Here is a 16,787-nt window from a genome sequence, read left to right on the forward strand (position 1 = left end):
GATTTTGCTGCGTCAGCCTCATCATCTGGACGCGTAAACATCAATCATTTTTCTCGAACGTGTAAAATCGAATACATTAGAATTGCTTTTAAGTTTTACTGTTCGAGCATCGTTCTCGAAATACGACCGATCTCTGGTTGAAAATAATTGGCGACTAATGGCAGCTAATGATCTATCTTCGCCTCGACGAGCGATCTATAGTGTTCGAGAGTTACTAACCTTAGCGACTAACAGATCTGGAACGAAACGCGATAATACCGCTCCCGTGTACCAAAGATATTAATTATTATCATCGGACGGAATTGCAAAAAATTGTATTCGATTTTCCAGCGATTGCGATCGCGTACGAGGAACACCGTGACGCATTCTCGACGGATAGTACGAGTGGACAAGATGCATCGTCGTTGACGCTCCAGGAAATTCTCATCGAGATATCTGATCGTTCTCGAAACCCTTTGATACTCGTTCGAGCGGAACCATCTCGTGGGAATCGCGGATCGATATGGAGACGAAGACCGATCCGAAACAGAGGGAGAAGATCAAGAAGATGTTCAGCTGGAGCGACGGGCTACCAGTCGAGTGAGTAACTAAATATAGTTACAAATACAATTTTATCGTTATTAAACGGGTACGCGTTCATTTATATTGCAACATCGTGGAATGTTTTTTTACCAAACAGCCGTGAAATAACCAGTCGCCAAGATGTCACTTTCGTATTTATATCCGTGGCAATTTCACGTATGTACGTCGTTTGTTTCTTGCAAATACACGTGCACGAGCAAAAAGGTCGAGAATTATCGTGAATCGCATGACGGACGAAAAATGTTTGTTCTAGAAAAGAGCTGGAGCGAGCAAATAACACCAACGACGACGGTTCTTTTTATTAGGTCGTCGCGTATGTTCGTTTTGCACTACAATCTCAAGCTCGATTTAAAACATATAGGGTGTTCAGCCACCCCTGGGAGAAATTTTTATAGGAGAATTGTAGGGGCCAAAATAAGACAAAAATCAAGAATATCAATTTGTCGATGGAGGCTTCGTTAAAAAGTTATTAACAATTAAATTCAAAAATTTCAAATCGTTCTGGAAAAATTATTTTTGGTTGCGAGGGTCAATTACAATCATTTTTGGTGAATAGACGCACCCTCGAATTCCTATCCATGTTCGAGAAAAAAATTCGAGTAGGTGGACAAATTTTTCGACAAAATTCAAAAATTTCAAATCGTTCTGGAAAAATTATATTTGAATGCGGGGGTCAATTACAATCATTTTTGGTCATTACACGTACCCCCGAAATCCCACGCACTTTCGAGAAAAAAATTCCTTACCGAAAATCTAATTAGGTGCCTGAATTTTTCGACGAAAAAAAATAAATTTCAAATCGTTTTGAAAAAATTATTTTTAGTTGTGGAGGCCAATTATAATCATTTTTGGTCATTACACATACCCACGAAATCCTACCCACTTTCGTAAAAAAAATTCGGAAAAGTACCTAAATTTTTCAGCGAAAATAGAATTTTTCAAATCGTTCTAAAAAAATTATATTTATCTAGGGGTGTCAAATACAATCATTTTTGGTGAACAGACATACCCCCAAAATCCTGCACATTTTTAAAGAAAGGAAAGTTGCTCCTTAACCCCATAGAGTGAGAAAAACATCATAAAAATGGTCCAATTTTCAAACAGTCATAACTCCTACAATAGGAAATGTATTTTGATGAAACTTTTTTCTGAAGTAGAGCTCATGGGCACCTACAAAAAAGTATTAGACAACTTTTCTATAGGACGCCAAACAAATTTTTATGAAAAATCGACAGGGGGGTAGTGCCTAAATTTTTCGGCGAAAACAAAAATTTTCAAATCGTTTTGAAAAAATTATTTTTAGTTGTGGAGGTCAATTATAATCATTTTTGGTCATTACACATACCCACGAAATCCTACCCACTTTCGTAAAAAAAATTCGGAAAAGTACCTAAATTTTTCAGCGAAAATAGAATTTTTCAAATCGTTCTAAAAAAATTATATTTATCTAGGGGTGTCAAATACAATCATTTTTGGTGAACAGACATACCCCCAAAATCCTGCACATTTTTAAAGAAAGGAAAGTTGCTCCTTAACCCCATAGAGTGAGAAAAACATCATAAAAATGGTCCAATTTTCAAACAGTCATAACTCCTACAATAGGAAATGTATTTTAATGAAACTTTTTTCTGAAGTAGAGCTCATGGGCACCTACAAAAAAGTATTAGACAACTTTTCTATAGGACGCCAAACAAATTTTTATAAAAAATCGACAGGGGGGTAGTGCCTAAATTTTTCGGCGAAAACAAAAAATTTCAAATCGTTTTGAAAAAATTATTTTTAGTTGTGGAGGTCAATTATAATCATTTTTTGTCATTACACATACCCACGAAATCCTACCCACTTTCGTAAAAAAAATTCGAAAAGGTACCTAAATTTTTCGGCGAGAAAAGAATTTTTCAAATCGTTCTAAAAAAATTATTTTCGGTCGCAGGAGTATATTACAATCATTTTTGGTGAACAGACATACCCCCAAAATCCTGCGCATTTTCGAGAAAAAAATTCAATACTTGTGAAACTTGAAACGTTAATAACTTTTTAACGAAGCCTCCATCGACAAATTGGTATTCTTGATTTTGGTCTTATTTTGACCTCCAGAATCCCCCATTAGAATTTTTCCCATGGTTAGCCAAACACCCTGTATGTAGAAACCAGAAGAAGATAGAGCGTGGTATGAGAGTGTAAAATAGGATTTTCTTGTCAGACCTCTGACATTTTGGTGCTAGCCAGGGCATTAAGAGGCAAATAAGCGAATCTTGCTACGGACGTCAGATTCGAAGAAGCCGGTTGTTAAAAGGTGCACGTAGATACGAGTTTCCTAGCGACGTCGTCGTTCGAATCGCCGCGAGGAAACAGACTTGAGAAATACCGTGTAAATAAGAGACGTAGAGGGGCTTGGCCCGTCGGCTCGTTACCAACGATCCCGATTTTTACCGTCGCGACGCAAAGAAACGCGCGTGTTTTTGCAACGTATCCGCGCGGACGATTTTGTAACCTGTTGCAAGAACGTGACCGGTGCACGAAAGCCCACCAATTCCTCTCGAATACATATCGCCGTTTTATGGAAATACGATTCCGGTTTTCAGCTGGCTCCGCCATCGGGGATATTAACTATCCGCGAATCTCGATTCCCTTTCTTTCATACCGCGATATTACACTCGTGCTTCTCCCACACTCTTCTACGCTACTTGTTCTATGAAATGAAATTTTTTTCATGGTGCTTAGAGCCTGATTTGATAAATAAAATTTCCAATTTATGCAAATATGCAAAAAATATAAGGAATACTTGAAAGAAGATACGAATTATTATATTCAGGGGTTGAGACAACCCTCCACAAAGCTCCTATTTCGTTAATTCCATTAATTCTATTAAGAAAAATAGGAATTTGCATATGGATCCACAGTCTACTTGTGAGAAATAAAATACAATCTATTCAGGTGTTGAGACAACCCTCTACAAAGGCCCCCTTTTTCATTAATTCTACTAATAAAAATATTAATTTGCATAAGGATCCCCAGTCTCCTTGTGAGAAATAAAATACAACATTCAGAGGTTGAGATAACCCTCTACAAAGCTCCCATTTCGTTAATCCCATTAATTCTATTAAGAAAAATAGGAATTTGCATATGGATCCACAGTCTACTTGTGAGAAATAAAATACAATCTATTCAGGGGTTGAGATAACCCTCTACAAAGCTCCCATTTCGTTAATCCCATTAATTCTATTAAGAAAAATAGGAATTTGTATATGGATTCACAGTCTACTTGTGAGAAATAAAATACAATCTATTCAGGGGTTGAGATAACCCTCTACAAAGCTCCTATTTCGTTAATTCCATTAATTCTATTAAGAAAAATAGGAATTTGCATATGGATCCACAGTATACTTGTGAGAAATAAAATACAATCTATTCAGGTGTTGAGACAACCCTCTACAAAGGCCCCCTTTTTCATTAATTCTACTAATAAAAATATTAATTTGCATAAGGATCCCCAGTCTCCTTGTGAGAAATAAAATACAACATTCAGAGGTTGAGATAACCCTCTTCAAGCTCCCATTTCGTTAATCCCATTAATTCTATTAAGAAAAATAGGAATTTGCATATGGATCCACAGTCTACTTGTGAGAAATAAAATACAATCTATTCAGGGGTTGAGACAACCCTCTACAAAGGCCCCCTTTTTCATTAATTCTACTAATAAAAATATTAATTTGCATAAGGATCCCCAGTCTCCTTGTGAGAAATAAAATACAACATTCAGAGGTTGAGATAACCCTCTACAAAGCTCCCATTTCGTTAATCCCATTAATTCTATTAAGAAAAATAGGAATTTGCATATGGATCCACAGTCTACTTGTGAGAAATAAAATACAATCTATTCAGGGGTTGAGATAACCCTCTACAAAGCTCCCATTTCGTTAATCCCATTAATTCTATTAAGAAAAATAGGAATTTGCATATGGATCCACAGTATACTTGTGAGAAATAAAATACAATCTATTCAGGTGTTGAGACAACCCTCTACAAAGCTCCCATTTCGTTAATCCCATTAATTCTATTAAGAAAAATAGGAATTTGCATATGGATCCACAGTATACTTGTGAGAAATAAAATACAATCTATTCAGGTGTTGAGACAACCCTCTACAAAGGCCCCCTTTTTCATTAATTCTACTAATAAAAATATTAATTTGCATAAGGATCCCCAGTCTCCTTGTGAGAAATAAAATACAACATTCAGAGGTTGAGATAACCCTCTACAAAGCTCCCATTTCGTTAATCCCATTAATTCTATTAAGAAAAATAGGAATTTGCATATGGATCCACAGTCTACTTGTGAGAAATAAAATACAATCTATTCAAGGGTTGAGATAACCCTCTACAAAGCTCCCATTTCGTTAATCCCATTAATTCTATTAAGAAAAATAGGAATTTGCATATGGATCCACAGTATACTTGTGAGAAATAAAATACAATCTATTCAGGTGTTGAGACAACCCTCTACAAAGGCCCCCTTTTTCATTAATTCTACTAATAAAAATATTAATTTGCATAAGGATCCCCAGTCTCCTTGTGAGAAATAAAATACAACATTCAGAGGTTGAGATAACCCTCTACAAAGCTCCCATTTCGTTAATCCCATTAATTCTATTAAGAAAAATAGGAATTTGCATATGGATCCACAGTCTACTTGTGAGAAATAAAATACAATCTATTCAGGGGTTGAGATAACCCTCTACAAAGCTCCCATTTCGTTAATCCCATTAATTCTATTAAGAAAAATAGGAATTTGCATATGGATTCACAGTCTACTTGTGAGAAATAAAGTACAACATTCAGGGGTTGAGATAACCCCCTACAAAGCTCCCATTTCATTAATTCAACTAATAAAAATATTAATTTGCATAAGGATCCACAGTCTACTTGTGAGAAATAAAGTACAACATTCAGGGGTTGAGATAACCTTCTATAAAGCTCCCATTTCATTAATTCTACTAATAAAAATATTAATTTGCATCCACAGTCTACTTGTGAGAAATAAAATACAACAATCTATTCAGGGGTTGAGACAACCCTCTACAAAGCTTCCATTTCATTAATTCTACTAATAAAAATATTAATTTGCATAAGGATCCACAGTCTACTTGTGAGAAATAAAATACAACATTCAGGGGTTGCAACAATCCTCTACAAAGCTCCCATTTCATTAATTCTACTAATAAATATATGAATTTGCATCCACAGTCTACTTGTGAGAAATAAAATACAACATTCAGGGGTTGAGATAACCCTCTATAAACTCCCATTTCATTAATTCTACTAATAAAAATATTAATTTGCATCCACAGTCTACTTGTGAGAAATAAAATACAACAATCTCCAGGCTTATCATTGGCTGAATTTAAAAATCTCAACATTCCAATGATAATCGTTGAGCAACATTTTAATAAAAAATCAAACAAGTTTTCTATCAATCATAAAATAGCTTTACCCAAAGGAAAGGGAGTTGTCAAACGGGAAAAAGTTTACTGTTTCACAAAAAATTCTACAAAACTCAACTAATGGTCGAACATAATAATCATAATAAAGTTACAAAGGCAATTTTAATATAAATTAAGTAAACAACGCTAGGAACAAACTGTTTACAAAGTTTAAATACACAGTTTTTGAATGATGCAATGGTGCTAAAAAAAAGAAATCCAAGAAGTAATAATATATAAAAATCAAAGAAGTTGAAAATATTTTATCGTTCATACAAAACTTCATTGATTTTTATTAAAATATTTAGCTTTGCCAAAGGAAAAAGGAGTTGTCGAATTCTCGAAGAAGCTTGTTTTTCATAAAATTCTATTATGTATTTAAAATATTGCTTCGAAACTAATATTTTTCGTCAACAACGTTCCGTTTCAAGTCCCCTGTAAATTGCACATTTTTATCAAATTCTTTCGTAACGCGACCGCCACTTTGCGTGGCACGTTCGCGGTGGTTAATTTCCGTCTGGCAGAACTAGATCAGAAGGGAAATCGAACGCGGAAAGCAAACACGGCGGCTGGAAATGTTTTTTTCGAGGCGCGGTGGGGAGGTCGGGGATCAACTTGCCGCGAAAATAGTCGTGGAAAATTGGAAAAGTCGGTCAACGCGAGGCGCAAAACAAATTTTGCAAGAGTCTGCACCGGTACTTTGCGTCCAAGTTCGCAATCGCGCGTGAAAGTGCACCGCGCGACGATCTACGGCGCAGACGGATAGATTCGTCCGTGGCCGCGTCGTTTTATCGCTGCACGGTGAAAGGACAAACGCGTCGGTACCATCGAAAGATCGACGACGCATCCTCGATCCGCCTGGCCTCGGGAACCTCCGACATCGATCTCTCCTCGATCGATTATCGAGAAATCCTGGCCAAAAGTCTAATGAATATCTTGGGTTTCGATGGTCGCCAAGCATGATTGACGAACTCAAGAGAATAACGGGATATATTGTAAAAATAGCGTTTAACGCTACAACAGTGGAAATGATTCTTTTCTAATAAAAATTGTTACAAATTTACCGTGGTTTTTTCTATGAAACTTGGTATATCGATAAAGTATGAAAAAATACGTATTTTTTTAAATCGTTGATATTCATATTTAGAGGGTGTCTTACACTGTTCCTCCGTTGCTGCCTTGCGTACCGATTCTTTGAACGATCGATGGGGAACCGAGTGCCAAGACTCCTCGAGAGATGGCACCACGTTCGCCATTCTTCCGAGGAACCGAAGTCGATGTTTTCGAAAGCATCGAACGAAAAATAGAAACGCTTTTTAATCAGCTTCTCGTCGAGTTTCTGTTTATCGAACCTTTCTTACATTTTTTAATACCCAAAATCGAGCACTAATTACCAAAAAATATTCTAAGAAAATCCACGACAAAAGGATTCTTAAATACCTGCGATTCACACTGAACGAGCGTTGTTGTCTTCGGTAGATTGGGCAATTGGAAAAATTAATTAGATTTCCCCATTAAAGTAAGTTTACCAACGATGGTTAGCAGCGAGAATCTGGTATGGTTCACAGCCATCTGGCGAACGACTGAAGAAACGTTGGCACATTCTATTGCATACGCGACGAACCCGATGGAATTAGCATAATTGTCGACTCGTGTCTGGTTAGCATGACAATGCCTATCGACTGAGCAATCGTTAAGAAGGAACGCACGGATTGCGCATTGCACGAATATAATTTTACGTAGAAAACCGTAGTAACTTGGGTTCTTCGGAACAATTACCGATAGAAATTCTAGTGGTTCTTTCTTAACGATTACCACGCGTTTGCTACCCTTAAAAGCTGCTAACGACGCGTGTCAGCTTCTAGGAAAATGGTCGATCAACATCTCCTTGTTTCTCATAAAAACTCATAGGTTCAAAGTCATCCTGGAGCTTTGTCCTCTTCCAATCAACGTTGGTTTTCTCTCTTGCTATCCTACCACGATCCACGGACATCTTAATGCGTGTAATCTGCTCCCTGGCCGCTCCACGCCAAGGGGTTTAGACCCACAATTACTAGCGCTGTCATCATCGGGGATGGGTACTTAAACGACATCTTGACCAAGTCCATCCAACCACTATTGCACGAACGGACGTGTTTTCTCTTGGGTGTTTTCTTTTTGGTCCGAGTCTACGGATGTTTCAGCAACTCATCTTTCCTACCTTATACGTGTGTACGTTCAATCGACAGGCTTAGCGAGCTTATCCTCGTCGAAGAACATCGATTTGATCGGTATATTAGGTGGTTCCACAAGTTTCGAGTCTTCTACTAGAACTTATTCTTCTTAACTCACAGTTAAGAACTTCTTAAGCACAGTTAACGTAACACTGTTCATTCGTTTGCATCTTGTCATCACCTCCCATACTCGTCACTAGAGAGCTATGCTCTTGTTTCTATTGCAAGCGTTTGACCTCTTCATTGCTATACAGGTTGTTTGGCCAATCATGGGAAAAATTGTAATGGGGGATTCTAGAGGCCAAAATAAGACGAAAATTAAGAATACCAATTTGTCGATGGAGGCTTCGTTAAAAAGTTATTAACAATTAAATTCAACAATTTCAAATCGTTCTGGAAAAATTATTTTTGGTTGCAGGGGTCAATTATAAGTATTTTTGGTGAATAGACATATTCCTGAAATCCTATCCACTTTCTAGAAAAAAATTCGAGAAGGTGTGAAATTTTACGGAGAAAAAAAAATTTTTTAAATCATTCTAAAAAAATTATTTTCGGTTGCGGGGGTCAATTGCAATTATTTTTGGTCATTACACATACCCCCGAAATCCTACCCACTTTCTAGAAAAAAATTCGAGAAGGTGTGAAATTTTACGGAGAAAAAAAAATTTTTTAAATCGTTCTAAAAAAAATATTTTTGTCTGCAGGGGTCAATTACAATCATTTTTGGTGAAGAGCTATATCCCCGAAATCCTACTCATTTCCTAGAAAAAAATTCGAAAAGGTGTCTAATTTTTTCGGCGAAAATAGAATTTTTCAAATCGTTCTAAAAAAATTATATTTATCTAGGGGGGTCAAATACAATCATTTTTGGTGAATAGACATACCCCCGAAATCCTACCCACTTTCGTAAAAAAAATTCGAAAAGGTGCCCAATTTTTTCGCTCGCGGAACGCACAAGGAAACTGTTGGAATTATATTTATTCATTGGATAAACGAGGAAAGCTTCGTTACTGTACACAGCAGTAGAAGACAACACGGTGTTTGGCCACTCCCGGGGCAAATTCTAATGTGGGATTCTAGAGGCCAAAATAAGATGAAAATCAAGAAAACCAATTTCTTGACTGAGGCTTCGTTAAAAAGTTATTAAAAAATTAAATTCAAAAATTTCAAATCATTCTGAAAAAATTATTTTTAGTTGTGGGGGGGGGGCAATTACAATCGTTTTTCATGAATAGACACACCCTCGAAATCCTACCCATTTTCTAGAAAAAAATTCGAGAATGGGTGAAATTTTTCGACAAAATTAAAAAACTTCAAATCGTTCTGGAAAAATTATTTTTAGTTCCGGGGGTCGATTACAAACATTTTTGGTCATTATACATACCCTCGAAATCCTACTCACTTTCGTAAAAAAAATTCGAAAAGGTGCTTAATTTTTTCGACGAAAATAGAATTTTTCAAATCGTTCTAAAAAAATTATATTTAGCTAGGGGGTTCAAATACAATCATTTTTGGTGAATAGACATACCCCCGAAATCCTACCCACTTTCGTAAAAAAAATTCGAAAAGGTGCCCAATTTTTTCGACAAAAATAGAATTTTTCAAATCGTTCTAAAAAAATTATATTTATCTGGGGGGGTCAAATACAATCATTTTTGGTGAATAGACATACCCCTGAAATCCTACCCACTTTCGAGAAAAAAAATTTACAACGGTGGGAACTTTAAACGTTAATAACTTTTTAACGAAATCTCCATCAACAAATTGGTATTCTTGATTTTCGTCTTATTTTGGCGTCTAGAATCCCCCATTAAAATTTTTCCCAGGGGTGGTCGAACACCCTGTATACACTCCTCGAGCGACCTTTCAGTGTCGGTAGTTGAATACACTCAAACATACCTGGACCAAATTTCTCAATTCATCAATGCTTGGAAACTGATCCTTAATCCCACAAAAACTGCGGCCATACTATTCACAAGAAAAAAAATCCCCCATCACATCAAACATAGAGGTAAATAACCACCTCACTCAATGGTCAACCAAAGTTACGATCTACTAAGTAGACTCAGGACATAACATAACATAAACCCAAACAAAAACTAATCAATTAAACGAATTGCAGGTCATATGGGGGGAAACCCGAGGTACTGCACACACACAGCGAGAAACCCCCAAAAAACAACCTTTCAGTGTCTCAGCGTCCGAGACAGGGCCTGCTAGGGAGCCTTTCTTTGACGATGAGTCCACTAGTAGACTCAGAACATAACATAACATAAACCCAAACAAAAACTAATCAATTAAACGAATTGCAGGTCATATGGGGGGAAACCCGAGGTACTGCACACACACAGTGAGAAACCCCCAAAAAACAACCTTTCAGTGTCTCAGCGTCCGAGACAGGGCCTGCTAGGGAGCCTTTCTTTGACGATGAGTCCACTAGTAGACTCAGAACATAACATAACATAAACCCAAACAAAAACTAATCAATTAAACGAATTGCAGGTCATATGGGGGGGGGGAAAAGCCTAGGTACTGCACACACACAGTGAGAAACCCTCCCAAAAAAAAACCTTCCAGTGTCTCAGCGTCGATGAGTCCACTAGTAGACTCAGGATGAGAAACACAATGTCTCTTATGATCTTTCTCGTTTTCCTACGACTAACGAAGCAGCAGGCGCTACACCAATCAAAAGGGGGTGTTGTGGGGGGCGTGGAAGGGTTAAGAAACACGGTTTAGCTCATCGAACGGCTGTAAAAATTTCATTCGCGTGTACGCATCGCGTCGTGCACGGGCGGTGTCCTGTTAAGTAGCACAAGGTCTACTGAATCGAAGAGGCTCGCGAAGGGAAAACCCCCTGTTCCCGGGCGAGATTATCGACGAACAGAGACAAGACCGACGTTCTCAACGCTCTTCCTGGGATTTATGTAACACCAGCGGCAGCCGGACTGACCGCTTTCACGTCTATACCTTACCTTCGGCCGCATTTAGCGACCCGCTTTGATACTCCCCGCAGTGGTTTCTCGCGTCCAGACCGTTCTTCTCACCCGAGACGCACGTTTCAGGGTTAAATCGACCCAATATACAGCCATCCCATTTCTCCATGCATCTTCCAACGTTTGACAGCCAAATATTCCCTCTTCGCTATTTTATCACTCCTTCTGTAACACGTGAACACGAATTGATGAGCGATAAAATACTAAATTACTTGTAAATTACTCCATAAAATAATAAAAGATCGCTCAGAGCATCCACCGATCGGGAAATTCAGATTTCAGAAATTTTTGATGCTATAAATTTAGCTGTTCAAGGGGTTAGGTAACTCTAAAATTTTGAAAAATTCGATATCTTGTTTTTTGGCTTAAATAATAGTTTAAGGTCCCAGTGTCGGAACAATGTTTTTGCTGAAAATTTAGCGCCTCAAACAATGACGTATACATATAAATACACGCAAAAACAAATATAATTGAGCAATCGTTAGAAAGTTTAAAAGTATCCTTGCAGTGGATTTTGTGTAAAATTTTATAATCCGTATTTTGTTTTTCCTGTTAGTAAATGAATAATAATTCGGTCGTCGAAAGTCCCATTGGTTTTCGTTCACTCTTGCTTGAGTTTGTAAATTCTGCTATTATTATCGTAGAAAAATAGCGATTGGCAAAGAGCGAGTCGGAAACGGGTACGAGACTTGACAATTTCGTTTGTAAACTTGGTTCAAATAATATAGCGTGACAGTCGATATGGTCAGCCGAGCGTGGCAACCGAGCGTGTGGATCGGTCTCTAACAGTTCATTACGACGTCGATTTTGTAACGGATGATTTTTACGAGTTGCAAACGACTTTTAAAATTTAATCGAAAAACTCGATCGACCGAACTAATAATCATCGACCGTTTAAAATAGAAATTGCAAGCCGGAACGACGACTCGACGAGCTTTTATGGAGTTTTTCTTATTTTACTGACCGAAGAATCATCTTTTCGAATATATTTGGAATTTCTACGTATTCCTCACTAAAATACACGTTGTTTGCATTTTTGAAAATGAAAATCCTTCAATCCGTTCAGAAGTTACGACGTTTTAAAGATTTCCATGAAATTTTGGGGAACCATTTTTGGCCTCAAATTAGATTCCCGGTAAGCAATTTTTTTCTTGAAAGCGCGTAGGATTTCGGGGGTATATGTATCGATCAAAAATGACTATAATTGACCCCTGCAACTGAAAATAATTTTTTTACAATGATTTGAAATTTTTTAATTTTGACGACAAATTTAGGCACCTTGTTGATTTTTCTTAAGAATTCGTTTTTCATTTTTAATAAATTTGTTTGACACGCTACGGAAAAGTTGTTTAGAACTTTTTTATAGGTAGCTATGAGCTCCACTTCCTCCTAAAATTTCATTGAAATATATTCACTATTATAGGAATTATGGTCATTTGAAAATTGGACCGCTTTTATGGAGTTTTTCTCATTTTACTGATTGAACAATCATCTTTTCGAATATATTTGCAATTTCTACATATTCTTCACTAAAATACACGTTGTTTGCATTTTTGAAAATGAAAATCCTTCAATCCGTTCAGAAGTTACGAAGTTTTAAAGATTTCCATGAAATTTTGGGGAACCATTTTTGACCTCAAATTAGATTCCCGGTAAGGAATTTTTTTCTCGAAAGCGCGTAGGATTTCGAGGGTATATATATCGATCAAAAATGACTATAATTGACCCCTGCAACTGAAAATAATTTTTTTACAATGATTTGAAATTTTTTAATTTTGACGACTTTAGGCACCTTGTTGATTTTTCTTAAGAATTCGTTTTTCATTTTTAATAAATTTGTTTGACACGCTACGGAAAAGTTGTTTAGAACTTTTTTATAGGTAGATATGAGCTCCACTTCCTCCTAAAATTTCATTGAAATATATTCACTATTGTAGGAGTTATGGTCATTTGAAAATTGGACCGCTTTTATGGAGTTTTTCTCATTTTACTGATTGAACAATCATCTTTTCGAATATATTTGCAATTTCTACATATTCTTCACTAAAATACACGTTGTTTGCATTTTTGAAAATGAAAATCCTTCAATCCGTTCAGAAGTTACGAAGTTTTAAAGATTTCCATGAAATTTTGGGGAACCATTTTTGACCTCAAATTAGATTCCCGGTAAGGAATTTTTTTCTCGAAACTGCGTAGGATTTCGAGGGTATGTGTAATGACCAAAAATGATTGTAATTATCTCCTGTAACTAAATATAATTTTTCCAGAACGATTTGAAATTTTTTAATTTTTCCCAGGGGTGGCCGGACACCCTGTATTGTGATCCAAATGTCGTGCAATGGCTTTCAAAATAAAATAAGAGTTTCTGGACGGTGGTGATTAGATTGAAAATTGGATATTCTCAACGAGAATCGTTTCGAAGTAGAGGATGACTGGTGGCAAAGACCTCTGGTGTGGTTGTAGGGCGGTGGGTTAAATCGAGCAAGTTTTTAGCCATGGTTCCGATCGAGGTCTCGTCGAGGAAAGGAAACGAGGTTCGCCCGACGTGGTCGACCGCGAGGAAGCACCGCGATGGGAAAAGATAGGTAAAACGGGGTGCAGCGGCGGAGGTAAATAGGAAAGAGGTCGCGACTAGGATGAAAATCGAGGTTCCAGCGAGTGCACGAGCACCGAAACGAACAACACTTTCGCTTTTACCCGACGAAGGTGGCTGACACTAACTCCGTGAGACCTTGCAGAGACCTTCCCCTCCATGTTGGGTTAACCCGCTGACAATAAGAATAAAATTTGTTCGCGTTAGACGGGCCACGCATACCGAACGAACCGCGAGACACGGAGTCGTTCGACCAGTTTGCCTCGCGACATCGAACGATGTCTCTGGCCCGACGAAAAGCCAACAAATACACCGAGTATTCTTCAAAAGAGTGGACAATGCTTAGGAACGCCTTGCAACGACGAAAATGTGTCGCAATTTCGAGCTGCACCTCGGACAAAGTGTCTATGGAAGCCGTTTTTAATTTAAACAATTTTCATTCTCTTTTCATTCGACCTGTCGTTCCTTTGTATTAAACTAGAAGAACCGAATACATTTATCGAAACTATACGGTGTGAAATTTCATTTCCAATAATTTTATTTATTTTGTTTATATTGTTTCTCTTTTTTAACGAGTGTAATGTGTTTCTCATTCAATCTGTTGTTCATTTGTATTGAGCCAGTATACAAATAGTATGAAGAGATTATACAGTGTGAAAAATACATACTTGTTATTTTATTTCCCATGATAGAGCTTCAGCGACACGGTGTATTTATTTGCACTAAAAAAATTGAATTATTTCGAAGAAATATACTATAATGCAATGGGAAACAAACGTTCGTTCGAAAACCACGGTTTTTCAATAATCCAGCAAGTTTTTAGCAGTTTATCTATCGTTAATTTCGCGTCTAGTAACCTATTCCTCCAAAATGGCGGACCATCGTCGATTTTTACGTTTAACAGTTCGTTATCGAGGCTCGAGACGCTTTCGATGAAAACGATCGATCGCTTTCACTTTTTCGAGGTAGTTAAATCAGCACGTGTCCCTCGCGAAGGTGCATTTTTCTTCATGGCACGGTTACTAGAGAATCGTCCAATTCTCGAATCACCTTTCTACGCATCGAGATCGAACCACCCATTGCATTTCAAGTGAGTTTTTATACGCAAATATTATTTCGTTCGCTTCTCGACACCCAAAATTCACGCCTCGAGCAAATTCGAACTTTCCTGGCTTTCTGTTCGGAGAAAGAGAAATTCACACGAAATTCTCCGAGTAGCTCGAGCCACTTTGATCCGTAGATCATTTCTGCGTCGATGTTCTTACGCCTGGATCGATCGATAAACCGTACGCGTTCAATTGTGCAAACGTTCGCGCAAGAAACGAGCAAACCGTTTGAGGGGACTATCGATAATTCGTACAAACGCGCGTAGCAATTTTCCAAAGAAAAATATGCATAATTTCCTGTTATTTAATCAGTCTTCCATTACGTCAGGGACCGTAGCCGGATTACGCAATCCCGGGGAAAGTACAGACCGTCTTGACCACTGTTATGGTCGCTGTTTCACGACCTGGATCAAACTTTGTCCACCATTCTCTTCTGTTTTTACAAATTTCTTTAAAACTCCGTCCTCTTCGAATCTTATCGTGAGATTTGTAATTTGTAAACCGTTTGGCTAGGGAAAATAATATTAGAAGTTCACACGGTTACACAGTGTTTCGTGTATAATATGGGAATTTGTGAGAAAAATCACAACTTTCGAAGTAATTCATTTTCGGCTTAAGATTTATTTAATTAGATAATTAGATCCCTAAGACTATTTATTTAGATCCCTAATACTTTTTTAAAGAGAATGAAAAATGCATCAAATTGTTGCATAAAAATATACAAATAAAAATTATAATGGGAGATTGTAGAGGCCAAAATAAGACGAAAATCAAGAATATCAATTTGTTGGTGGAGGCTTTGTTAAAAAGTTATTAACGTTTCAAGTTCCGCTCGTAATGAATTTTTTTCTCGAAAGTGGGTAGGATTTCGGGGGTATGTCTATTCACCAAAAATGATTGTATTTGAACCCCCTAGCTAAATATAATTTTTTTAGAACGATTTGAAAAATTCTATTTTCGTCGAAAAAATTGGGCACCTTTTCGAATTTTTTTTACGAAAGTGGGTAGGATTTCGGGGGTATGTCTATTCACCAAAAATGATTGTATTTGAACCCCCTAGCTAAATATAATTTTTTTAGAACGATTTGAAAAATTCTATTTTTGTCGAAAAAATTGGGCACCTTTTCGAATTTTTTTTACGAAAGTGGGTAGGATTTCGGGGGTATGTCTATTCACCAAAAATGATTGTACTTGAACCCCCTAGCTAAATATAATTTTTTTAGAACGATTTGAAAAATTCTATTTTCGTCGAAAAAATTAGGCACCTTTTCGAATTTTTTTTACGAAAGTGAGTAGGATTTCGAGGGTATGTATAATGACCAAAAATGTTTGTAATCGACCCCCGGAACTAAAAATAATTTTTCCAGAACGATTTGAAGTTTTTTAATTTTGTCGAAAAATTTCACCCATTCTCGAATTTTTTTCTAGAAAATGGGTAGGATTTCGAGGGTGTGTCTATTCATGAAAAACGATTGTAATTGCCCCCCACAACTAAAAATAATTTTTTCAGAATGATTTGAAAAATTCTATTTTCGTCGAAAAAATTAGGCACCTTTTCGAATTTTTTTTACGAAAGCGAGTAGGATTTCGAGGGTATGTATAATGACCAAAAATGTTTGTAATCGACCCCCGGAACTAAAAATAATTTTTCCAGAACGATTTGAAGTTTTTTAATTTTGTCGAAAAATTTCACCCATTCTCGAATTTTTTTCTAGAAAATGGGTAGGATTTCGAGGGTGTGTCTATTCATGAAAAACGATTGTAATTGCCCCCCCACAACTAAAAATAATTTTTTCAGAATGATTTGAAATTTTTGAA

The 16,787-nt window shown here is 37.0% G+C and overlaps 1 protein-coding gene and 1 long non-coding RNA gene across 2 annotated transcripts in view; one reads left to right on the forward strand and one right to left on the reverse strand.

The window, feature by feature from the left end:
- The window catches only part of LOC143346136 (uncharacterized), a 74,905-nt gene that overhangs the window by 47,668 nt on the left and 10,450 nt on the right, over positions 1-16,787 (reverse strand). Inside the window, exon 2 of the long non-coding RNA XR_013080377.1 lies at positions 11,250-11,435. This is a non-coding gene — a long non-coding RNA (uncharacterized LOC143346136). The remainder of the gene's footprint in view (positions 1-11,249; positions 11,436-16,787) is intronic.
- Positions 1-16,787, forward strand: part of Snu (ABC-type transporter snustorr) — a 72,565-nt gene that overhangs the window by 8,651 nt on the left and 47,127 nt on the right. Inside the window, exon 2 of the mRNA XM_076773901.1 lies at positions 331-579. Within this exon, the coding sequence (XP_076630016.1) occupies positions 503-579 (77 nt within the window). The 5' untranslated portion in view covers positions 331-502. The remainder of the gene's footprint in view (positions 1-330; positions 580-16,787) is intronic.

This window comes from Colletes latitarsis, chromosome 10 (genome assembly GCF_051014445.1).
Source record: "Colletes latitarsis isolate SP2378_abdomen chromosome 10, iyColLati1, whole genome shotgun sequence".
In the NCBI taxonomy this organism is placed as follows: Eukaryota; Metazoa; Arthropoda; class Insecta; order Hymenoptera; family Colletidae; genus Colletes; species Colletes latitarsis.